The 23,726-nt window shown below is 41.4% G+C and overlaps 1 protein-coding gene across 1 annotated transcript in view; it reads left to right on the plus strand.

Moving 5' to 3' along the window:
• Positions 1 to 23,726, plus strand: part of PAPPA (pappalysin 1) — a 280,168-nt gene that overhangs the window by 24,303 nt on the left and 232,139 nt on the right. Inside the window, exon 3 of the mRNA XM_006142815.3 lies at positions 14,725 to 15,787. Coding sequence (XP_006142877.1) covers positions 14,725 to 15,787 — 1,063 coding nt within the window. The remainder of the gene's footprint in view (positions 1 to 14,724; positions 15,788 to 23,726) is intronic.

The raw sequence follows: 23,726 nt of genomic DNA on the forward strand, positions 1-23,726 counted from the left end.
CCAAGATCAATACTGCATTAGTGGCAATTCAGGGCACAAGTAGGTGTCTTATGACTCCCAGTTTAGACATCTTTGCTTTTATTTTCAAGAAAACCCTGGACATTATTTTACCAATTTCCTTCCACAGATGAGAAAATGCCCACCAGGCTGTGGGTTTGTCTTGTTTATGGTCACGCAATGTAGCAATGTCAACACACAGCCAAGTTGTGTTTTCTTGACTTCATGTTATTCCATTTACTATTTTATACTACTAAACTTAATGACCACTGGTGCCAATCTCTCACTATATAGATGGGGAAATTGAAAACTAGGAAGCAGGGGCTTACTCAGAATTACATGGTCTCACTTCTGCGTACAAGTCAGGACTTTTCCTTTAATACTGGAAAGATTATTTGAAGCCTCAAAATACCGATAAAAGCAAATCAGGTTTCTGTATAAACCTTGGGTACATAAATCTTTCATTTGCTCATCTATTCAACCAATGTTTATTTAGCAGATATGTCCGGTGCACTATACAGAGAGTCCTAGGCACAGAATGGTGGCAGACATGTCCTCTTTACTCTCATGAAACATACAGCCTAGTGATGGGAGTAGGTCATTGGAAGATGACCTCAGAAATTCATCACACTGTCAACAATGAAAGAGAAAGCAGATCAAATTAAAGACCAACAACAACAAAATAGTCAGATCTGAAAAGGATTTGGGAGAAAAGAGAGATTCTCCCTGCCACAACTCCCTATGTGAACTCTCAAGAAGCAACCCAAGTATCCTATGACTGGTACAGAAAGATACCTGGGTCAAAGACTGACTACATCTGTTTCTGCTTGTGGCAGGTGCTTGTCAACCTTTATGTACTGTTGGTGCAGACTCATGAAGACTAAAGACCTACTGGATGAGTTAGTACTGACATTGGTCTTAAATATTAGAAAAGAGGAAAGACAGAGGCATTAGGAAGACATTTTCAGCCAGAGAAAATAGTGTGGGCCAGAGTGAGAAGACCTAACCAATATCAGTCTGCCTGTTCAGAAATAGGTTGAGATCCATGTCTAAAATGCAAACTTGAAGTTAGTCTTTACTCAGAGGGGTCAGTGAAAAGTTGTTTACCACTTTGAGGAATAACAAAAAACAATTTTTTTTTTGGAGAGTATTTTTGCTATAGGACGCTTGCGCTCGCCAGGCAGAGAGAGACAGAGAGACAGAAAGCAAGAAATCACCCCCCAGGGGGGATGGCCACACCACAATCCCTTCTCCTCTATTCTCCTCTTGGGATCTTGGGCACGCATGCACACACGCCCGGCGTGAGTTTAAGCCACCAGGTCTGGGACTCGAGCCGCGGTCGACTACGTGGGAGTCCAGCGACATAGCCATTTCACTAACTGCTGGTCCCCAGAAAACAAAATTTTAAGAAGATGAATCTAGCAATGCTTTAGAGACTGTACCAGTGCAGGATAAAATTACTAGAGTATGGGCATTTTAGAGTGTTCCAGTAATCATGGTGATGATGTTATTAAGCTCCAACTATCTGCTTTTCCATAGCCGATATTGCTAACTGTATACATCACTAATAGTGGGAAATAGCATGCTCATTTTATCACATAAGGAAAAAAGAAGCTTAGAAAGGGATGACTTGACCACACCATCTATGGTAGAGTTGAGATTTAAAATCATAACTCTTTCCTCAAGTTCGAAAAATAAATGTCCCTCTCTCCTATGAGCTTGTAAACTTGCAGATAGCATACTATAATATCTACATAACTATACGTGAATCATTCATTCTGTACAAGTTGGTTGAGCACCTAGTAACTGCCACCATTGTGCTAGGCAATAAGGGATATATCCTTTCAAACTTTAAACGTGTGAAAATGTGCACACACACACACACACACACACACACATACAGAGTAGCGTGCAGATAAAAATGGAGTTGCCAAGAGGAACCAAAGTCTAATTATAGCAAAAGTAGGGAAAAATCAACATAACAGGGAAACTTCTGTTCCTTCTCCAACAGTGTAAATGAGCATCATCGTATTGATATATGGAATAAGGAGAGGGAAGATCCCTAATAGTGTTTGTGGACTAGATTGGCATGTCTACATGGCTTCGCGGGGACCTGTGAAATGTGTGACTACACTTATTAGACACGTCTTTCTTTTCTTTCATTTCCAAGTTTGTGTGCTTTTTGTGGTACTTCCATGTACATTGTCTTTCTTGCCCTCACTTAAAAGCATAATGATATCCATTTCATAGTTGCATATTATACAGACACTTCACTCAGTTGTCTTTGAACAGTGTCTTATTTCATCCTCCCAACCAGAGCCGCATTGAGGTCATGTCAGAGCCAGGACTTCACACAGCTGTGTTTGCCCCCAACTTGTGTTCTTAGCCACCAGAGTGTCCATTGTGCATTCATGCAGGCAAATGCCCCTGCATGTACTTATTTCTTCTGTCATGCATAAATTTATATAAACATTTTATCAGAATTAAACTGGTGAAGTAATTGGTACTTCCTACTTGCTTGTCATTGCCCTAAGGATACCAAGAATGTTTCTTATCCTCAGGAACCTCTCTTGCCTTTGTTCATGACTTTACATAGCAATGATCTTATTTGGATCATGTAGGAACGTCAGAAATAGAAACTCTTTTTTCCTTTCTAAAGTTTCTTATGTGAACAGAAGAATGGCGTTGATTCTGTTTAGACTGAAATGCACGTACTCTCCTCTTCAGCAAATTATCTTCTTTTGCATTGGTAAAAAGTTACTCTAGGGACCAGTTAGCATAATGGTCATGTCGCTGGACTCCCATGTGGTCGACCGCTGTTCACGTCCTGGACCCGGTGGCTTAAATTCACGCCAGGCACATGTGTGTGCATGTCCAAGATCCTGAGAGGAGAATGGAGGAGAAGGGATTGTGGCGTGGCCATCCCCCCTGGGGGGTGATTTCTTGCTTTCTGTCTCTCTGACTCTCTCTGTCTGTCTGGAAAGCGCATGCGCCCTATAGCCAAAACCTCTTCTAAAAAAAAAAAGTTACTCTACAAAGTTGATTGACTGTGTGGATAGAGGTAGTGAGATTATCACTCAGGTGTCTACAATGACACAGGAAATACAAACGAAGCATCCGTGTGCTGGGTTGGGATTTAGGGCACTGCCTCTCATAAACTGTGTGACATTGGCCTAGTCACCCTCTTGCAGCCTCACTTTTCTCATTTATACAAACAGAATCATCATTTCTATTTTGAATTCTTTAGGGAATGTCAAGAGAATCAAATGAAATAATTAAAATGCTTTGTACACTTTAAAATTTCAAGGAACTTTAAATGCTTCTATGTCATTATAACCAACAGTGCATGTAATCAGTGTGGGGGAAATTATAAAAATTAAGTAAATGAAGAAATGAATATTCAGCTAATTTAAAAATAATTGTTGCTTTTTTCTGCTAAAAAAATATAGTACATTGATTAAGTCCTGGCTTTAGAATCAGAAAGTTGGATTTAATCCTATTTGTATTATTACAAATCAAATGATCTTTGCCAAGACACTGCAACTCTGTGAGTCTGTTTCCTCACCTGTTAAAGGAAACCAAGAGAATACATCTCATGGAGTAGTTGCAGTAATTTAATGAGATGATGCATATAAAGTTCTTGGTCTCATACATGGCACATCATAATGATGCTATGTTTATTTCTCAATAGATTCATGTGGCTATGAGTACCATTAGAACAAATAAGTGTAGCAATTCTGGGGATAATGTGAGGAGGCGGATACAGTAATAACAGGTCTTCTTAATTGCATAGTATCAACTCCTGTTGTATCTATGGTACAACAACAGAGGAACTGGCAGTAGCATTAGGGAAGAGCAGCTCTCTAGCCTGAGGGTACAGCCTGTGTCTGGTCATGCTCTCTACCCCAAATACCTAGCCTGGGCCTGATATAGTGCTGCCCCATAGATATGTGTTGAATGAATCAGTGATTGGATCAATACATAAATTTTGCAGGACTTAGGTTTGTTATTTGGGATATGTAAAAGCCCAGAGAGAACCCAATGAAAAGCCTCAGACATCTCCAGGGCTGTCTGGGGTAAAATGCACAGAATAACTCTGTGGCTTCCTGGCCAGCAGATCCTGAATCACTGAATAGGAAGGAAAAAGAGGCCATTTTGACTCAGTATAAGAAAGTACTGAGAAATGATCAGACTTGTAAAGACTTTCTTGAGGGGGTAGGGAATTTTCTGATTCTGAAAATATGAACAATCACTTGTTGACATGTTGTACAGATGACTCAGTGGTAAAAAGCAAGGGTTTGGACTGTCCTAACTCAAGGACTGTCCTTGAGTTTTCTGGGAAGTGGTACCATTGTCTTCAAGGTTTGATGAGTGAGTGGGGAGAAGAGCTTGTAGTACTTCAAGTCATCAAAATGGCCAAAGGTAGAAATTCTCCTCCAGGGCAGTCTCAACACCAACACTACTCAGCCCACCAACTTTTGGTTTGTGCTCTGCAGCATTTAAAATTGAACAAAACTAAAGTGCACTTCTCACTGCTCCTCCTCTTCCTCCCTTTTCCTGTTTTTTTTTTCTTTCTTTCCTCCTCTTTTTTAAGATGGTATACACCAACCTCATTGACAGTGTTAAAAAAAACAAACAAACAGCAATACACACATATTTCAGAGAACAGTGTCTGGAAGGACAGCGTTTAACAGCACAGGAGAAGGGGAAAAAATGGTCCCAAATCTGAGGAAAAGAGACAAACATTCATCATTAATATCAATAAACCACCACTTAGCTATGTTTATCATGTGGTATGCAAATGAGTGTTTGCATTCTCTCACTAAATACTCAAAATGGCATTGTGTGTTAAGTACTTGTTTTTATCAGTTTACATATGAGGAAGTTATCAAAGAGGTGAAGAGATTTTGCCCAGGGCTCCACAACAAACAAGAAACAGAGCTGAGATTCTATCAGATCAGTCCAATTCCATAGCACAGGTATTTTAGTGCTTGTTCTGTTACCAGTACTATGTGCCAAGTCCTGGTACATTCATTATCTCATTAATTCCCCCTGTAACTCCCAGAGGAAGATGTAACACCACTCATTTTTAAAATGTTAATAATAGGAGAGGTACCATGACTTTACTAAATCACAATGAGAAAGCTACTATGTGGTAGACCCAGGATTTGAACTTGGTTTTGTTGGTCTGTACAATTCTTGACATATCTATGTCCACACAGACTGCTCACATATAAGCTAAAGAGGCAGGATGGAGAGTCAAGAGGCAGCGTGAAAGGTTCAAAGTACACCTTAAACCCTCAAGAGCACTTTGCCATCCCAAATGTGTTACATAAATTTGTATATTAATAAAATGTGTGAGTTTTAGAAACTCTTCGTCCTACTCTTCTTAAACTTGCCTTTATCTGGAACACTTTAGTTTACAAAGGCACATGCATATATGTATCACCTTTCTCCCTCAAAAGAGATCTGTAAAGTGCTTAAGATAAGACTTCTGTCCCTAGAGTACATATGGGGAAACCGAGTTTCAGAGAGGTGAATGAACTCCTCTGAGGTCACATGGGTATCACTATGGATACTTGTTCTGTAGTTCCATGTAGTCCTATGAAGGGAAATCTGGTTCTCTTGGAACATGGGAATATCCAGTGTATCGGAAACACCATAGATAATCTTGATCTTGTAAATGGCTCTAGTCTGTCTTACACCAAGAGACTGGGATGCCCAGAACTAGGTATAACTTGATATAATCCTTGAGACTGATATGATTCACTTTAAGCCTCTCCTTTCTGCTGAGCCTAAGGGAAATCCTTTGAGACTAGGTGGGCCTGGATGGATGAGCTTGCCGCAGAGCAGTCCCCTCAGGTAACTTCCTCAGCGACATCCCAGCCTTGCTCTGAATGCCTGGTGGTGCCGGGTCCTTTAGGTCATTTTGGTGGGTCTCCCCCCGACTGAACCAAGTGCAGGGACCATGGGTATACTTAACCCAAATCTGTCTGTTTTAATCACTCTCTTCTGGACAGATAAAAGCTTTCCATAGGATTGCTCTCTCAAGCATTCCTCTGTGGTTTTGATACCAGCGATTAAATCATGGGAGGGAAAACAAAACAAAACAAAACAAAAAAGGGACCAGCTCCAACCTTTAGCTTTTAATTTTTTTTAACCTCCTGAAAGAAACCAGATTGTTGACCTAAATTCCCCCTTTCATCCCCACATCCTCTCACCTCTGCTTGTATTCTCCTTGCAGATGTCCCACAGCTAGTGGGCATCCTTAAATTGGAGGGCCTGAAACTGCCTTTCACCCCACCCCCCTTATGACCTTACATCTCCACGGTGAGAACCAAGACCAAGATATCCAAAAGAATAGGATCTCAGAGTTACAGAGTTTTAGGTGGACGGGACCTCTATGACCATCTGTTATAACCCTCCAATGTCATAGGGAGGGGAGGTGAGGAAGCCCAGAGAGGGCAGCTGCTTATCCAGTGACTCACAGCACAGCAATAACAGAGCAGGAAGCAAGAGCATAGAGTGTGGGTTCAAGGTTATTCCCTTGAAGAAGCACCGTCCTGGGGTTGAGTTTGACTCTGGAGTCAGACAGACAGGAATCAGATTGATGGTTCCTCCAATCTTTAGCTAAGATCCTTGGAGAAAAAAACTCATGTGTCCTCTCTACACTTCAATTTCCTTATCTGCTAAAGTAATAATAAAGCCCATTTCATGGGGTTATTATGAACACCAAGTGGGATGTCTGGGATGTCTGTGCTTGGTGATAGATCTTGTTACATAGAGGCTTTCAGAAACTGTTTGTTATTATTATCATTATTTATTTGTAATTGCTACTTGTCACCAGCAGAAATACCACAGGTAGAATGTTTTTCTTCTTTTGTATCTATATTCCCAATGAGAGAATACAAACAATAGTACAAACTGGATAATCAGTTGTCATCCTTTCCTTATTCTCCTCTCTAGACCATGATGAAAAAAAGTCAAATGTTTTCAGAGCTAATCTGGTGTTGAAAATTCCTAAGAAATATCCTAGGGGAAAACAAACGAACAAACACAGAACGGAGGTGTGACTGGAGTCTCCCACAGTTGTAGAGGAACTGAACTTGTCATCAGAAGAATTGAATTCCACTCCTTCTTACTGCTTAGTGCTGTGTTACTTTGGGCAGAGGACTTACCTCTCTGAGTATCAGATTTTCTCATCTGTAGGGGACCAGCAGGTGGCGTGGTGGTTAAGGCACTGGACACTCCCACATGGCCGACCACGGTTCAAGTCCTGGATCTGGTGGCTTGCTTTCTCACTTTCCTCTCTCTCTCTCTGTGTCTCTCTCTGGTCAAATTAAAATGAAGGAATGAATGAATGAATAAATAAATAAATCTTTAAAAAAATAAAAATTTCTCATCTGTAAATAGCACCTTTTACTCAAGGTTGCTGTGAGAATTGCATGAGGTGCCTTGGCGTGAAAGCAACTGCCTACATGTTCAACACAGCACGTACTTCGGAATGAGCATTCACATAGAAAAACAAGCACCCCTCAATAGCAAGAAATGTTTCCTGTGTGTGGTGATCACACTGCCAATGTTTGTATCCTTCTAATATACCTTGCCCTGCTAGAACGGAAATTGAGAACATTGAGGCATTGTGTCATAACCAGGGAAGGGTTCTGAACTGGGAACAAGGCAGTGGAAGATGAGATAGATTTTAGAAAAATTCCAGTGGACAAATTTAGAGAGCTTGTTGATTTGTTGAGTGATGGTGTCATAGTTTCTAGGACTGCCACAGTAAAGCATTTCTTAAATAACAAAATGTTTTTCTTACAATATTGGGGACTAGAAATCTGAGATCAAGGTGTTGTCTGGATTAAATTCTGAGGCCTCTCTCCTTGGGTTGTTACTGGCCACGGTTTCCATGCATCTTCACCTGGTCTTCCCTCCATACATATCTGTGTCCTAATCTTCTCTTACAAGAACAACAGTTACATTGGATTAGGACACACATAGAGACCCCACTTTAATTAAAGGTATAGCCTCCCTTCCACCAAAATATTTCTGCAAGTCATACAGAGCCAACACAATTACGTTGATTTGAACCTTAAGCCAGGAATCTACTTTACACATCATCTTTCTTCCTGGGCTTGAAAAAAATTGTTTAAGAATCTATGGTTATTAGGACCAGCAGTTGGCATAATGGCTATGTCGCTGGACTCTCATGTAGTCTATCACGGTTCGAGTCCCAGACCTGGCTTAAACTCACACCAGACGCATGTGCATGCATTCCCAAGATCCTAAGAGGAGAATAGAGAAGGGATTCTGGCATGGCCATCCCCTCTGAGGAGTGATTTATTGCTTTCTGACTCTCTGTCTCTGTCTGTCGTTCTGGCGAGTACACGCACCCTATTGCAAAAACCTTTACAAAAAAAAAAAAAGAATCTATGGTTATTTATTACAGTTAGTTGGATTCATCCCACTTTGCTGGGACTCATGATATGCCTGGGCTTGATTGTCTCTCTGGAGTTTGGGACGACTTCCTGAGCTCGTCCTTCTAGCACCCAGACTTCTTTTATTTTTCTTTATTATTATTATTTATACATTAAATTGCTGTATCATTTAGATTGTAAAGAGACTTTACCCAGCATGTTATACACCTTAGCCCAGTCCTGTTGTGAATACTACACACATCCTCATCAACAGATAATAAACCATATCTGTGCCCCACAAATGTCTTACCTCTCTATTTTTCTCCAAATTTCCTTTCCTACACTCTTCCCCTCCAACAGTCTCCTTTTACTTTGTCTCTAGTGTCCATAACAATTTTCAATGCTTTTATGTCCTCCAGACTTTGTCTCTACCAAAAAGTGCAGACAGTCCGTATATGGTAACTGAAGACATATAATGTCTCTCTTTCATAGCCTTGCTTTACTCAGCAACAGATCTTCCATATTCATCCACTTTCTATCAAATTCCAGGGCCTTGTTGTTTTTTATGGCTGAATAATATTCCATGGAGCATATATGCCACACTTTTTCAATCTATTCATCTGTTTGTGGACATTTGGGTTGGCCCACTAGCTTCCTTGCCTGTTATTTCTGACCAGGTTTGTTCCGAGTTCCAGTGTCCATACTAAAATTTTCCTCCAAGATTGCTTTGCCTGCTTCCATCATATTTTACATCTCTTATGGACTAAATGGTGCCCCTTCCCTAAATCCAACATGTTCTAAACTCCAGAGATACAACCAACCCCAGGCATGCCATGAGTCCCAGCAAAGTGGGATGAATCCCATAGAACAGACTAACTACCAGTAATAAATAACCATAGATTCTTTTTTTTTTTTTTTGGTAGAGGTTTTTGCTATAGGGTGTGTGTGTTTGCCAGGAAGACAGACAGAGACAGAGAGACAGAAAGCGAGAAATCACTCCCCGGGAGGATGGGCACTTTGCAATCCTCCATTCTTCTCTCTGGATCTTGGGCACACATACACACATGCCTGGCATGAGTTTAAGCCACCAGGCCCAGGACTCAAACTGTGGTCGACTATGTAGGAGTCCGGTGACATAGCCATTACGCCAACTGCTGGTGCCCAATAACCATAGATTCTTAATTTTTTTTTCAGGCCCAGGCAAAAGAAAGACATGTAAAGCAGCTTCCTGGCTTAAGGTTCAAGTCAACATACTTGTGTTGGCTCTGTAGGACTTGCAGAAATATTTTGGCGGGAGGGAGACTATACCTTTAAAGAGCCCATAATAAAATGTTTGGCATTTGGCACTTAAGTCCAGGATTATGATTAAGAACCTTGATCTGGGAGTCATCAGGGTACAAGCCTGGATTCTGATCTGTTTGCTTTGCATAGCTTTCTCCTCATCTCAAAACTCAGTTTACTCTGAAAAACAGACAACGCTAATAGCTTTGCTAATATAGAGCACATGGTCCTTAGTAAATTCTAAATTAAGGGTAACATGCTCTTATAGGGAAGGCAGAAATAGAGACATGCCCCCCTCCTTTTTCCTTTAGTTTTCACTTTCAGTGACAAACTCTACAGCAGTCATGCTCTGTGTTGGCGCTTGGCATTTATAAATGAACCAAACAGACACATATGTGGGAAACACAAACATTGAATGAATTATTGCTCTAGTGATTGCTCTGCATTTTATGACAGTGAGTATGATGAATATAGGAGAGAAAGATTTTTCAGTGCCCAGGGTTGTCTTGGGTGATCAGACAAAGGTGTCTGGGGTAATGTCTTTAGAATAATCCTTTGAGGGTGTTCCTAAGCCCAAAGCATTCTCCCCAGTGCAACCCTGGCTAAGGTTATGGGAGACTCCCTGCCTTCCTTCTGCATTTGGGCTTTCCTCTTTCATGTATGTTCTTTCTTTTTTGGGTGAAGTTGAATGAATAGAAAAGAAGAAAAATAAGCAATGAAAGTAAATAAACGTCAAGTTTCTGGGCACATATGAAGCCCTTTTCTCATCACACCTAGCTGCAGGCAGATAGAAGTGTGATAGAAAGGTCATCTGACCAGGGACTGAACAGAGAGCCCAGGGCAAGGCAATTCCTGGTCTGAACCTCAACTTTTCCCTTTGCCCAGTGTTCCCAGACACCTCATTGTCCTGTAAAAGAGCTCTTATGCACTTTCATTGTCTGGTTCTAGGGACTTAGAACTTCGAGGTGTATGCTAAGTAGATGTAGGTTGTGTGCAGACTTGCATGTGACTTCCCATCTTCCATCTAGAGGATATGTCCTCTGGTATCATCCTCTACTTCCACACAGATGGTCAGATGGTGCTGACTTTAGATTGATTTACATCATTAAACAACAACAACAACCACAAAACCAACAACAACTATGTCTATCATACTTGAAAACTGTGAGGAAGACCAGTGTGGTGTATAGGGGTCCTCTTGTGTTCTCTGTTCTGTGTCTTCTATGTAGATACACAGAGAAGAGGAAGACCTAAGCATACAAGAACTGGGAGTGACTGAAGGCATCCAATTCAAATCAACACATATTTTTGAGCACCTTCTGCTTAACAAGGAATCATTCTAACAGTGAACAAAAGAGCTCTTAAATTCTAGTAGGGGATTATTTTATCCAGACCACTCCTTTTATAGCAAAGTGAAATGAAGCCCAGGAGCATGAAGAGGGTAGTATAACTTATCCCAAGCAAGATTCCCTGGCAAGTCAAGCACAGATCTCTGGTGCTAAATTCCTGGTTCTGGACTGGTCATGCAAGGGTGCTTCTCTTTCAGCCCCATGAAATGTGACTAATGTTGATTAAGTTATTTTCATACAGAAATAGATCCCAGTCTCTACTGTACTCCCCCTTCCCTACTGAAGCTCAGTAGTTTCTTTTTGCCACTTACCCTCCACATAAATGTTTTCCTCTGAACTTCTGAAGCCACCGTTTCAAGGTTCTCATTTTCCTTAATGTGTTTCTTTTTGGTACCTCTGCAAACCCTTTCTTTGCCCTCCTCTGCCTCCCAGTGCTAAGCCATTCCTCATTCTTCAGTTCTGTGTGGCAGAATCTGGCCTTTCTCACTTCTCTCTCCAAAGAGAATCCAAGTCCCAAGCCCCAGGAAGGCTTTAAATGGAGGACACCCTGCAGATGTGTGAACATTTTACCTTGCTCACCGGGCTAGCTGCTGTCCAAAGGCAACAAGAAAATCAAGGACCGGGAACCCCTGGCAAAATAAGAACCGAACCTGGATGGAAAGAGAGAGAAAAAAGAGAAAGGGGAAATGGATCCTGTTTCAGATTTTAATTTTCTCACTAGAAGGACCTTCACTTTTTTTTTTTTTTCAATGGAGGAAGTGGTTGAAGGGGGTGGAATGGGTGAAGAAGGTGAACTAAGAGGTGGATGGGACGACTCCAGAAATCTGTGCTCTTGTTAATTCTCATAATGTGCTGCCATAGATAGATCTGGGGCAATTCATTCCAAATATGGAGTCTGATCTTTGGCTTTGGAGGGAGTCAGTGGGGAGGCAGCTTTAATATACAGTCTCCTAATATCATCTAATCTTGACAGGAATTTATTATTTTTAAGTAGGGTTTGCCTCTGGGTTTGAGGAGAACTAGTGCTTTTTTTGAGACTTCATCCCACTAGCTCTTGAAACATCAGGCAAGATGTCCTTAGGGTACCTTCCCTTTTTGGCCTCTCTGTAGTTTGTTCCAGTCATTTCCTACTTTTCATCCTCAACATCACTTCCTAAGCCCTCCAGCATCTTAAAAATGAACTCCCATGTGGACAGACATTGTATGCCAAGGATGCTATATCTAGTCTTTTAAATGTGCTGACATATTTAAAGAGAGATACAGATACATGGGGAGATTAAGATCCACAGTGATGAACTGATTTTGCCTAAGATGAACAGCTAGTAATGCTGTCATCAGAATTGAAAACAGATTACTTTAGTCCAAAGATTCTGCTCTTTCTGCCCTACCAAGAATACATCTTTTCCTCTTATTCTCTGCCCTTTAGTCTTAGAAATATAAGTTAGTGTCTTTGAGTTCATTGAGCTTAAAATCTCTATCTTTTCCCTTCTCCCGTCCTATTTTTAACCATTCCCATGCTTATTCCTGAGACATGTACTAAGTGTGTGTTGTAGCAAGGTGCCAGGCAGGTTACAGGGATGATCCAGACACCCATGGTCATTACTCTCAAGAAGCATTCAGTCTGATCGAGAGGAAATAATGGTGATGACACAAGCAACTCTAAAACCAGAGAATAAGTGTCAAGTTTCCTGAAAGTAAAACTGGTTCAGAGCAAATATTACTACTTACAAAACTATCAGAAAGGGCTTCTTGAATGAGGCATGCAATGTGTTAGTCACTGAGAATCCTAGAATAAAGAACATCACACTTGCACTGAGTATGGGACAGAGAACCTCAGTTCTCTCCTTTACCAGTTGGAGAACAAAACCCTGAGATGGTGCTTTACCAAGACTGCCCAAAGTGAGGAGAATCTGATCAAAGGCAGATCTTTTGGGTACTGAATGACTGTGGCAGGGAATGGGAGGAAAGATGTAGGTGGGCTGAGATGCCTGGCCAAAACTGCTAGCCATGTCAGACGCTAATAGAGATTTACACAAATTCTAAGGTGTCCACAAAGGAGTAAAGACTGTGTGGGCCTCCTCCACTGATTTGGCTGGAAGGTATCCAAGCTCATTTGATGAGTGCTAATGGTAGGTACACACTCAGAGTTAGGGTGACCGCAACGATCCTTCAGCTGAGAGTCCTTCTAAATAAGTATCTTTTATTCATTTTCATTTATTTTTCTTTCTCCTCCCACCTGGCCTCATACATCATCTGACACTTAAAATACACTCTTAATTAGAAAGTCCTCTTCGCCATCCAACAGCATTATTGGTGCCAAGGACACTGGGCATATTCCAGAAAGTCTGTAGAAGAGGGGTTGGTGAGTGTGAAGGTAATTAGATCCAGAGGGAATGCTCTAAGCTACTTGCTGGATTGTCCAGTGTAAGTTTAGAGAAGCCTGGCTTGGAACTTTTTAAAATGCCCAACTAATACTTGTGACATGTGCTAGGTAGATGATATGGTCCCGATCCAGATCCCTGGTAACATTGGTGAGGGAGGGAGAGGTGCTATAGAATTAGTTCACAGGACAGATAATCCTAGGGTATAACGTATCTAGTTGACCTAGCCCTAAGTACCAACTAGTTGATCTTAAACCTGTCGCTTCACTTCCTTTAACTTACAGATCCTTATCACTTAAATGAAAAGCTTAATATCACCACCATGAGACTACATGGATTAAATTGATTAATCCATATCTAGGTAGCACAGTGCCTTTCTTGCCTTAGAAGTCTGGAAGATTTTGCTCATGATTATAAACTATTATGTAGGCATCCCCAACATCTCTACATGTTAATGACTGTATAACCTGACAAATGCCTTCCATTCTCTGGTCTTGACTCCCTCATCTGTCAAGTAAAGGAGGTAGAGGTGATGGTCTTTAAAACCCATTCCAGCTTGGCTGAGGATGAATGTTAGGGTTCGCCCAAACTCCTGTTAGAGATGGAAACACTGACTTCTCAGCGCTTGATCTTTACTCTTGTACACCAACTTTCCTGATAATGCAACACAACAGATTGACTGTTAATGACAAGTGTGCTCTCAAAGCTATGGTGACTGTGGGGGGGAACTACTCTTCTAAATGAACATCTTCTATTTATCATAATCACTCTCCGTTTCTCTTCTCAGCTCAAATATCATCCTACATTTAAAATAATGGGTTGCCAGAAAAGTCATGACATATTTTTCTGTTTTTCCATACAAAAATGTGTCATGACTTTTCTGACAACCCAATACTCTTATTTAGGAAGTCCTCTTCCCCATCCAACAGTTTTGCAAAACCAATAGCTTTCATTTTTATTATTATTATACCTATAACTTCATTTGCTTCAGGTACAGTATCCATTCTTCAAACAAAAATCTTTCTCGTATGCTCTGTATTCAAAACCAATAAAAGTAAAGCTGCCTGGGTTAAAGGTGTAGTGAGAATGCCCCAAACCCAACTTATTTGTCAAACTTAGCCTTTGCCTTGTCCTTGGGGTGGTCCTAGATGCATGATTAGTAACTGGCAAGGGCCCACAGAACAGTTTGAAAATGACTAATCTAACACGTCCAGATATAAATTTTATTAGAGAAAAGTAACTTACCCTCCTCTTCTTCCATCCTTTATTTATTCATCTTTTTCTTTTGGGGCCACATAGGGCTGTATGACAAATGTTCTTATACCTCGCGTGACCGAGGATGGGTCGTGGGCATTCACACCGTCAGTGACCAAGGCAACAGAGACCCACGCTACTTCTTCTCCTTGAAGACAGACCGGGCTCGGCAAGTGACCACCATCAACGCCCACCGCACCTACCTCCCAGGCCAGTGGGTATACCTAGCTGCTACCTACAATGGGCGGCTGATGAAGCTCTATGTTAATGGTGCCCAGGTGGCAACCTCTGGGGAGCAAGTGGGTGGCATATTCAGCCCACTGACCCAGAAGTGTAAAGTGCTCATGTTGGGGGGCAGTGCTCTGAATCACAACTACCGGGGCTACGTCGAGCACTTCAGTCTGTGGAAGGTGGCCAGGACTCAACAAGAGATTCTGTCAGACATGGACACACATGGCTTCCATACTCCTCTACCTCAGCTCCTCCTCCAGGAGAACTGGGACAATGTGAAGCACTCCTGGTCCCCCATGAAGGATGGGAACATTCCCCAGGTGGAATTTAGCAATGCCCATGGCTTCCTGCTGGACACAAATTTGGAGCCTCCTCTGTGTGGGCAGACGTTGTGTGACAACAGGGAGGTCATTGCCAGCTACAACCAGCTCCCAACTTTCCGCCAGCCCAAGGTGGTACGCTACCGTGTGGTCAACCTCTATGATGATGGCCATGAGAACCCAACGGTGAGCCAACAGCAGGTCGACTTCCAGCACCGGCAGCTGGCTGAGGCCTTCAAGCACTATAATATCTCCTGGGAGCTGGAGTTATTGGAGGTGAACAACTCCTCCCTGCGCCACCGTCTCATCCTGGCCAACTGTGACATCAGCAAAATTGGGGATGAGAACTGCGACCCTGAGTGCAACCACACATTGACTGGCCACGATGCTGGGGATTGTCGTAACCTGCGCCACCCTGCCTTCATGAAGAAGCAGCAGAACGGGGTGTGTGACATGGACTGTAACTATGAACGGTTCAACTTTGATGGCGGGGAGTGCTGTGACCCTGAAATCACCGATGTCACTAAGACTTGCTTTGATCCTGACTCTCCACACAGGTAAGACACTACTGGGCAAAAGATGACCAGTTGAGAGCTGAGCTTGATACCCTCCACTTTAGATAAGTCAGCTAGCTGAAGCCCATAGGATTTACGCAAATTTTCCAGTTCACAGAAAGGCTTCGTGATTGAGCCAAGTCTATTACTCAAGTAATCATGAGGACCACATGCAAGCATTGTTCATTTCAAAAATATTTACTGAGTGCATACCATGAGCTCTGAAGGAAAACTCAGAACCTGTCTTCCCAAAGAACTCAGAGTGTAAATAGGGTGACATGAACTCAATACAAATAGCTGTCGTGTTGTATGTAATAGTGTGCGTTAGAGCTGCATTATCCAATACAATAATCTCTAGCCACATGAGACTATTTAAATTTAAACCAGTTAAAACTAAATACAATTTAAAATTCCATTTCTGAACCATGCAAATCACATTTCAAGAATTCAGTCACAGGGCTCATGGCTACCATACTAGACAGAGCAATATAGAATTCTTTCATCATTGCAGACAAAGTTCTTTTAGGCATTGTTGTCCTACAAACAGCATTTAAAATCTTGGTTCTGATCTCATCTCTGCTACTTCCTCACTTTGTGATTTCTTAGAGACTTTCTTCATCTGTAAAATAGGAATAATAATGATACCTGCTTGGTCAAGTTGGTCTGAGGATTAATTGAGAGAGGGCATATAAAGTGTAATCTCTCTCAGTAGCTAGCATATAATTCACTCTCAATGAGGATATTTGTCATTACTTGTCTGATAAAAAGTAGTATGCTATGTTTAGGGAGTGCCATAAAGCCAAGAGAAAACTTTGACTTGCTGCTTGATTACATAAGAAAAGGCTTCTCTGAGAGAGGTGATAAAGTCTTCTAGAATAGGTGTAATTTGAGGTGTGGAAAGGACAGTTCTAGAGATCTAATGAATTGCCAGATCAATAGAAGAGGTAAAATAGACTAAGTCTGAAAATCTAATGTACAACTTGAGGGCAATAGATAATAAAATTGTACTGTATTTGGGATTTATGCTAAATGCATACATTTAAGTTGTTCTTACCACAAAAAAAATGGTAATAACTATAGTAATCCTTTTACTATCTTTATGTATCTCATAACATATTATATACCTTAACTAGATGCAATACAATTTATGTTTTTAAAGGTATATATAATTTTGATATCAGAGACTGGACTGTAAGAGAAATAAAGACACTCCAGGTGGAGAGAATTTCTTCATTTACACTGCTGAGAAGATAGAAAGGGAGGTCCTCTGTCCAAATGCTTCACTTAGCTTCTGGCTTAGGTTGTCAGCTCTAACCAGTAATCCCAAAGTGGAACCCAAAGGTGAATTAAGAGTGAACTATGTTAGATAAGGACCTAAAGGAATTAATTTCAAGCCAGAATGACAACCAACATCCACTTTCTAGTTTTTGCTAGATTCATACTGAACTTTTTCACTCTGTCCAACACACAGGACCCTGGACTTGCTGATGGCTGGAGGACATTTGCCAACCTCTGCAGGTTTTCTGCTGACTCTTCTCTTTACGTTTCTCTCAAAAGAGCAAGGGCCTCCCATGCACAGACAAAATACCTATGTGCAAAGGAATGGCCATGCTGGCAGGAGAATGTCGTGTCTGGCAGTGAGTCAGAAAGCACATCAGCTCAGTTTCCTGGCACCAGGAGGGCCCCTGGACTCTCACCTTGGTTCCAAGACATGAGCAGTCCATGTGAGAAGCATTGGTGTGTGGCCAGTCCCTTCCAGGTCACAATGCAGTGTCATTTCTGCTCTCATTTGGACCTTGTTAGAATTTGGCAAGGGAAGCAAGATAGGGGTTAATATTTGCATTTGTCTGGTGGGGAAATAGAGAAACCTTGGAGAGTAAAGTGACTTAGCCAAGTTCACAGGTCAGGAAAGTCACTAAGCTAAATCATAAATGCACGTTTTCTGTGACCAATGTATTGTGTGTTCTTCTGAGCTAGACTCCTAGGTATAACTGAAGTCATTCATCCATGTGTATATCCATTCATTTGTTCATTCATTCGTTCATGCATACATGCAACAAATGTTTATTCAACATCTGCTAAGTGCCAGGGAGGTGAATTCCCTTAGATTATTTTATTGAAAAGAATCAGGATTGAAAAAGATGAAGGAACTTATCTAAGGTCACCTTGCTAATAAAGAGATAGCTTCAATTTGAACCCAGGTCTACCTATTCCAAAGCTCCTAGTAAGGGGAATACATATAAATCTGAGGAATACTAAGATACAGAATTAAAGATGGGGTGACAGGTTGGATGACTTTACTGAAGCCTTAGGCAGAAGCTGATGTTGTTGATTGGGTCAAGACCAAGGACAGCTGGACTTTGCATAGCTTCATGCTGGTGTGAAGGGGCCATGGGGCTCTGGGTTCTTGACACCTCACAATCAACAGCCAACACTATCAGGCTCCAAAAGCTTTCTCTTTTCTAAGTCATGGAACTGCATGCCCCTAATGTCTGAGAGAAGCCATGTGCCAGCACTGTGAGCATTCACATCACTGCCAGTTTGTTTGCTGGCCTGGGAGAGCTGTGTGCCCTGGATGAGGCCCACTAGGCCATGTGTCATTTCCTGAAAAGTCTAGGGGTTACTGATTTCTGGCTGAATCAGCTCTCCCGTGTGCAGATAGAAATCTGTGGAAGGTGGAAGAGAATTATTTGCTTTGTAGCTTTAACCGAAAAAGAGAGAGAGGGAGGTAGGCAGGAAGGCACCTGTAACAGAAGCAATAAAAATTAGGCTTATATTATCTAAGTAATTTTTAATGAAGAGCTGGATTTAATTCTATGTATCTAGTCTGTCTGTTTCTGTGTCTGTCTCTATCCTTCTCTATCTCCTTCTGTCTTTATCTCTTTCTTTCTTAGTAGGCAAAGACAATATTTAAAGTACTGCTTTTCAATTTCACAATCTACAGTGAAGGGCCAGTTTCAGTTTTTTAAATTTTTTTTGTTGTTGTTGTTTGTTTTATTTTGTTTTTGTTTTCCTATACATGTTGCAAACGATTACCTTTGTAACAGACAACACAAAGGAATTGATAGAAAAATAAAATGCCTTAAAAAATAATGTCAGGGTTCTCTCAAAGTTTTTCAAATGCTGATTCTCCATTGATTTCCTCAGTGTTTCATGGGCTAGTAAGGAACAATTGTGTGGACTGCCTTCTTTGAGCAGCACTGTTTAAAAATCATCATTTGTACATTTTCTGTAGCAATTCCTTTGAGTAAAATAGGACCCAAAGTAATGTAGCTAGACATATTGGGAGACCCCATCAGAAAAGTATTATTTCTTTTTTTTATTTTTATTTATTTTTTTTGAGAGGTTTTTGCTATAGGGTAGGTGCACTCACCCGAAAGACAGAGAGACAGAAAGTGAGAAATCATCCCCCAGCGGGGATGGCCATACCACAATCCCTTCTCCTCGATTCTCTTCTCGGGATCTTGGACATGCACACACACGCCTAGCATGAGTTTAAGCCACCAGGTCTGGGACTCGAACTGTGATTTACTACATGGGAGTCCAGGAACGTAGTCATTATGCTATCTGCTGGTCCCAGTACTATCTCTTTTTACACATTTACACTCTTACTATTAGTAGTCCTGGTACCTGTAGGTCCATGTTCTCAGAAATGCTTGTGTTACAGGAAAGCACCAGTCCCCAAAGAAGGGGTTGTAGAAGTCATCAGTTGCCAAACTTAGAAACATTCTCAGATCTTATTGAGTCTAATACCCTTATCCTCCATAGAGGGAAACTGAGGCCAAAGTATATACACTCTATTCGTGGTAAAGCCAGTTGGGAGGTGGGAGTGGCACTGCAGGTTTCTGACCCCTGGCCATCTGTGGAATCCACTTTCCCAGCCCTCTTCTGATGATTTTTCAACTGCAGACACCTGCCACCTCACATTCTGTCCTTACTGTCTTCTACCCAGTTCTCCTGAGAGTTTAGGTCTGTGAAGTGCTGAGTGAATGAGTTTGGAAGAGAATTGGATAATGGCTTTGGGTTTCCATGAACTACTTCAGAACTATTGAAGCTACTTTGGCAGTGGGTTTTCCTTTTTAAGAGGCAGTGATAAGGACAGCCAATGGAAGGTATGGAAGATGAGGACTGGGACAATGAGGGGACTGGGAACTGTGCCATATAACTATTTGAAGATATTTGGCTTGGAGAAGAAAATTCTCATAGGGCCATGACCACAGAGTCATGATCACATACACTTCAAGTCTCTGAAGTCCTGTCCTGTGGAAGTGGTGGAAGAATTATTCTATACGGTTTCCAAGCCATGACTAGGACCAACTATTGCAATTAAAGGAGGTAACTTTGAGCTGAGTCAAAAATGACATCATCTCCAGACAGAATGGCCCTTCTGGAGGAGTACTGCTCTGAAGGCACATCAATTCCCTATCGCTAGAGGCATGAAAGTCAGTGCCGATAGCCATATCTGGGATGGCAGCACTGGCAGAGAAGTTGGCTTTGATGGTCTTTGGTTTCAGAGATTGAGCAATGCAACTTTTCGCTAATATCTTATTCCATGTCATTTTATTTTTTAAAAATTTTTATTACTATCATAATCTTGTTTATATTACATTAAATTGCATATAACTTTCCAGTGTATTACATTTCTTTTTCCAGAAGGAATACCATTCATATAAGTCAATACAAAGAAATTCAAATCCCCATCATTATCATCCAATAGCTTTGCATTTTTTTCCAGATTATTATTATTATTATTCCAATTATTGTTTAAACATTCAATCACTGTTTATCATTTTGCTTGTAAAAAAACTTTACCCGACATGAAATACCTCTCAGACCTGTCTAGTTGAGAATACTATACACGTCATCAACAGGTAATAAACTGTATCTGAATCCCACTAATGTCATGCCTCTCTATTTGTTCTCTTGCTAACCTTCTACATGTCATTTTAGAAAACCAAATGGTGACTGTTCTTCTTCTCTTTAACAGGCATTTATTAAATATGCCTACTCCTATCAGTATGTCTGCTGTTCACTGAGAGTGTTGGAATGAGTTGGGCATTTCCTCATTATTGAAGGGCTTATACAAACATAGGAAACACTGATCTGTATATTTAGAGACATGCAGTGGAACAGAAGACTTAAAGCAGAGATTCATTGTGACTGGGAAAAACATAGCAAATCAGGAGGAGGCATGGTTTGAGTAGGCATCCAGGAATAGGTAGCCTGTTGAGAGGTAAAGATACTGACCTCGTCAGTCAGGGTCCCAGAAGGACACGGATGGCACGTTCAAACAGAGTAATTAGGGAGAATTAAAGGGGAGCTGTTTTGAAGCAGAGACTATTTACAACCTTGTAGGCAGGGTTTAGGACAACCAACAAGGCCTATCACTACTCTCCAGGGTAAGCAACCCTGGGGACCCATTTCCACCCTTGGCCTTAGGGGCAAGAGGAGGGGGTGATTATGGAACCTAGAGAGTGGCCATATGGAGATAGTTTCCTGGCAGCAGCTGTGGCTCTCAACAGGGGGAACCAGCCAATCTATAGCCACTGTAATATATAATCTGTTCTCCTGCTAGTGCTTCCTATTGGGTGAGCAATACTAGAAGATACATGACAAAGGAGCCTGTTGATGCAATCCGCAGAAGCTAACCTTGCAAGAACAGAAAGTAGGCTAGAGAGGGGTGCAATGTGGATCTCAATGAGCCAACAGAGAATGTCCAGAGCATAGAAAAAAACAGCCCATGCAGAAGGAAGGACATAAACAATGATAGTGGGTAGGGTAGGGTAGGGTAGGGAATGGGATGTGGAAGGGCAGAGGCATGAAAGTCAGTGCCGATAGCCATATCTGGGATGGCAGCACTGGCAGAGAAGTTGGCTTTGATGGTCTTTGGTTTCAGAGATTGAGCAATGCAACTTTTCGCTAATATCTTATTCCATGTCATTTTATTTTTTAAAAATTTTTATTACTATCATAATCTTGTTTATATTACATTAAATTGCATATAACTTTCCAGTGTATTACATTTCTTTTTCCAGAAGGAATACCATTCATATAAGTCAATACAAAGAAATTCAAATCCCCATCATTATCATCCAATAGCTTTGCATTTTTTTCCAGATTATTATTATTATTATTCCAATTATTGTTTAAACATTCAATCACTGTTTATCATTTTGCTTGTAAAAAAACTTTACCCGACATGAAATACCTCTCAGACCTGTCTAGTTGAGAATACTATACACGTCATCAACAGGTAATAAACTGTATCTGAATCCCACTAATGTCATGCCTCTCTATTTGTTCTCTTGCTAACCTTCTACATGTCATTTTAGAAAACCAAATGGTGACTGTTCTTCTTCTCTTTAACAGGCATTTATTAAATATGCCTACTCCTATCAGTATGTCTGCTGTTCACTGAGAGTGTTGGAATGAGTTGGGCATTTCCTCATTATTGAAGGGCTTATACAAACATAGGAAACACTGATCTGTATATTTAGAGACATGCAGTGGAACAGAAGACTTAAAGCAGAGATTCATTGTGACTGGGAAAAACATAGCAAATCAGGAGGAGGCATGGTTTGAGTAGGCATCCAGGAATAGGTAGCCTGTTGAGAGGTAAAGATACTGACCTCGTCAGTCAGGGTCCCAGAAGGACACGGATGGCACGTTCAAACAGAGTAATTAGGGAGAATTAAAGGGGAGCTGTTTTGAAGCAGAGACTATTTACAACCTTGTAGGCAGGGTTTAGGACAACCAACAAGGCCTATCACTACTCTCCAGGGTAAGCAACCCTGGGGACCCATTTCCACCCTTGGCCTTAGGGGCAAGAGGAGGGGGTGATTATGGAACCTAGAGAGTGGCCATATGGAGATAGTTTCCTGGCAGCAGCTGTGGCTCTCAACAGGGGGAACCAGCCAATCTATAGCCACTGTAATATATAATCTGTTCTCCTGCTAGTGCTTCCTATTGGGTGAGCAATACTAGAAGATACATGACAAAGGAGCCTGTTGATGCAATCCGCAGAAGCTAACCTTGCAAGAACAGAAAGTAGGCTAGAGAGGGGTGCAATGTGGATCTCAATGAGCCAACAGAGAATGTCCAGAGCATAGAAAAAAACAGCCCATGCAGAAGGAAGGACATAAACAATGATAGTGGGTAGGGTAGGGTAGGGTAGGGAATGGGATGTGGAAGGGCACAGAGAATCAAAAGTCAATCAGCAAGCCTGGGATCCAGACCATGAGCAGAGAAAATTTTATTTATCTCGTGAAAAAACTTTAATGTTAAATTCAATCCTCCCTCCCTCCATCTCTTTTTCCTTCCATCCCTCCTTTTCATCCTCCTTCCCTTTCTTTTCCTCCTTCTTTCTGTTCTTTTTCTCTTTCCTTAGTAAGAATTTGTTATCTGTTCTCTTTGTGCCAGTCTAATTACTGCCTCTTTAGAGCTCCCACCTAATGAAGAAGACAGACAAGTAAACTGTCCATTGCAGTCATTGATGTGAAGGAAGGGCCCACAGTACAGGCTAGGAGGAGCAGTCTGTGTGCACAGTAAAGGGTTTTCCCTGAGACTGGACAGTAAGAAAAAGACATTCCAGGTGAGCCTTGGCCATTCTCTATAGTGGTGAAGACAATCCAGGCAGGCAGAACTTTATCTACAGCCACTAGAGATGTCTACAAACAAATAGAATACTCTTTTAATGCTCTTGTATAAAAGCAATGGAAATCCTAGATATTAATAGAAATTCCCAGTGTCAGGAAATCCAGGGGCAATTGTCACTTTGAGCTGTAACTCACTGGGAGCAGCTATTGCAGCAAACTCACCAAATTCCTGTCTGGACCCCTCCAAACCACATGCTCTAACATTGTCAGAAAAACTTCATCGGACATGAACCTCTGTCCATGAATATCTATTCATATGGAATGGGATACGTGGGAAAAAGACTTCT

The sequence above is a fragment of the Tupaia chinensis genome, unplaced genomic scaffold, assembly GCF_000334495.1.
Source record: "Tupaia chinensis unplaced genomic scaffold, TupChi_1.0 Scaffold000081_1, whole genome shotgun sequence".
NCBI lineage: Eukaryota > Metazoa > Chordata > Mammalia > Scandentia > Tupaiidae > Tupaia > Tupaia belangeri.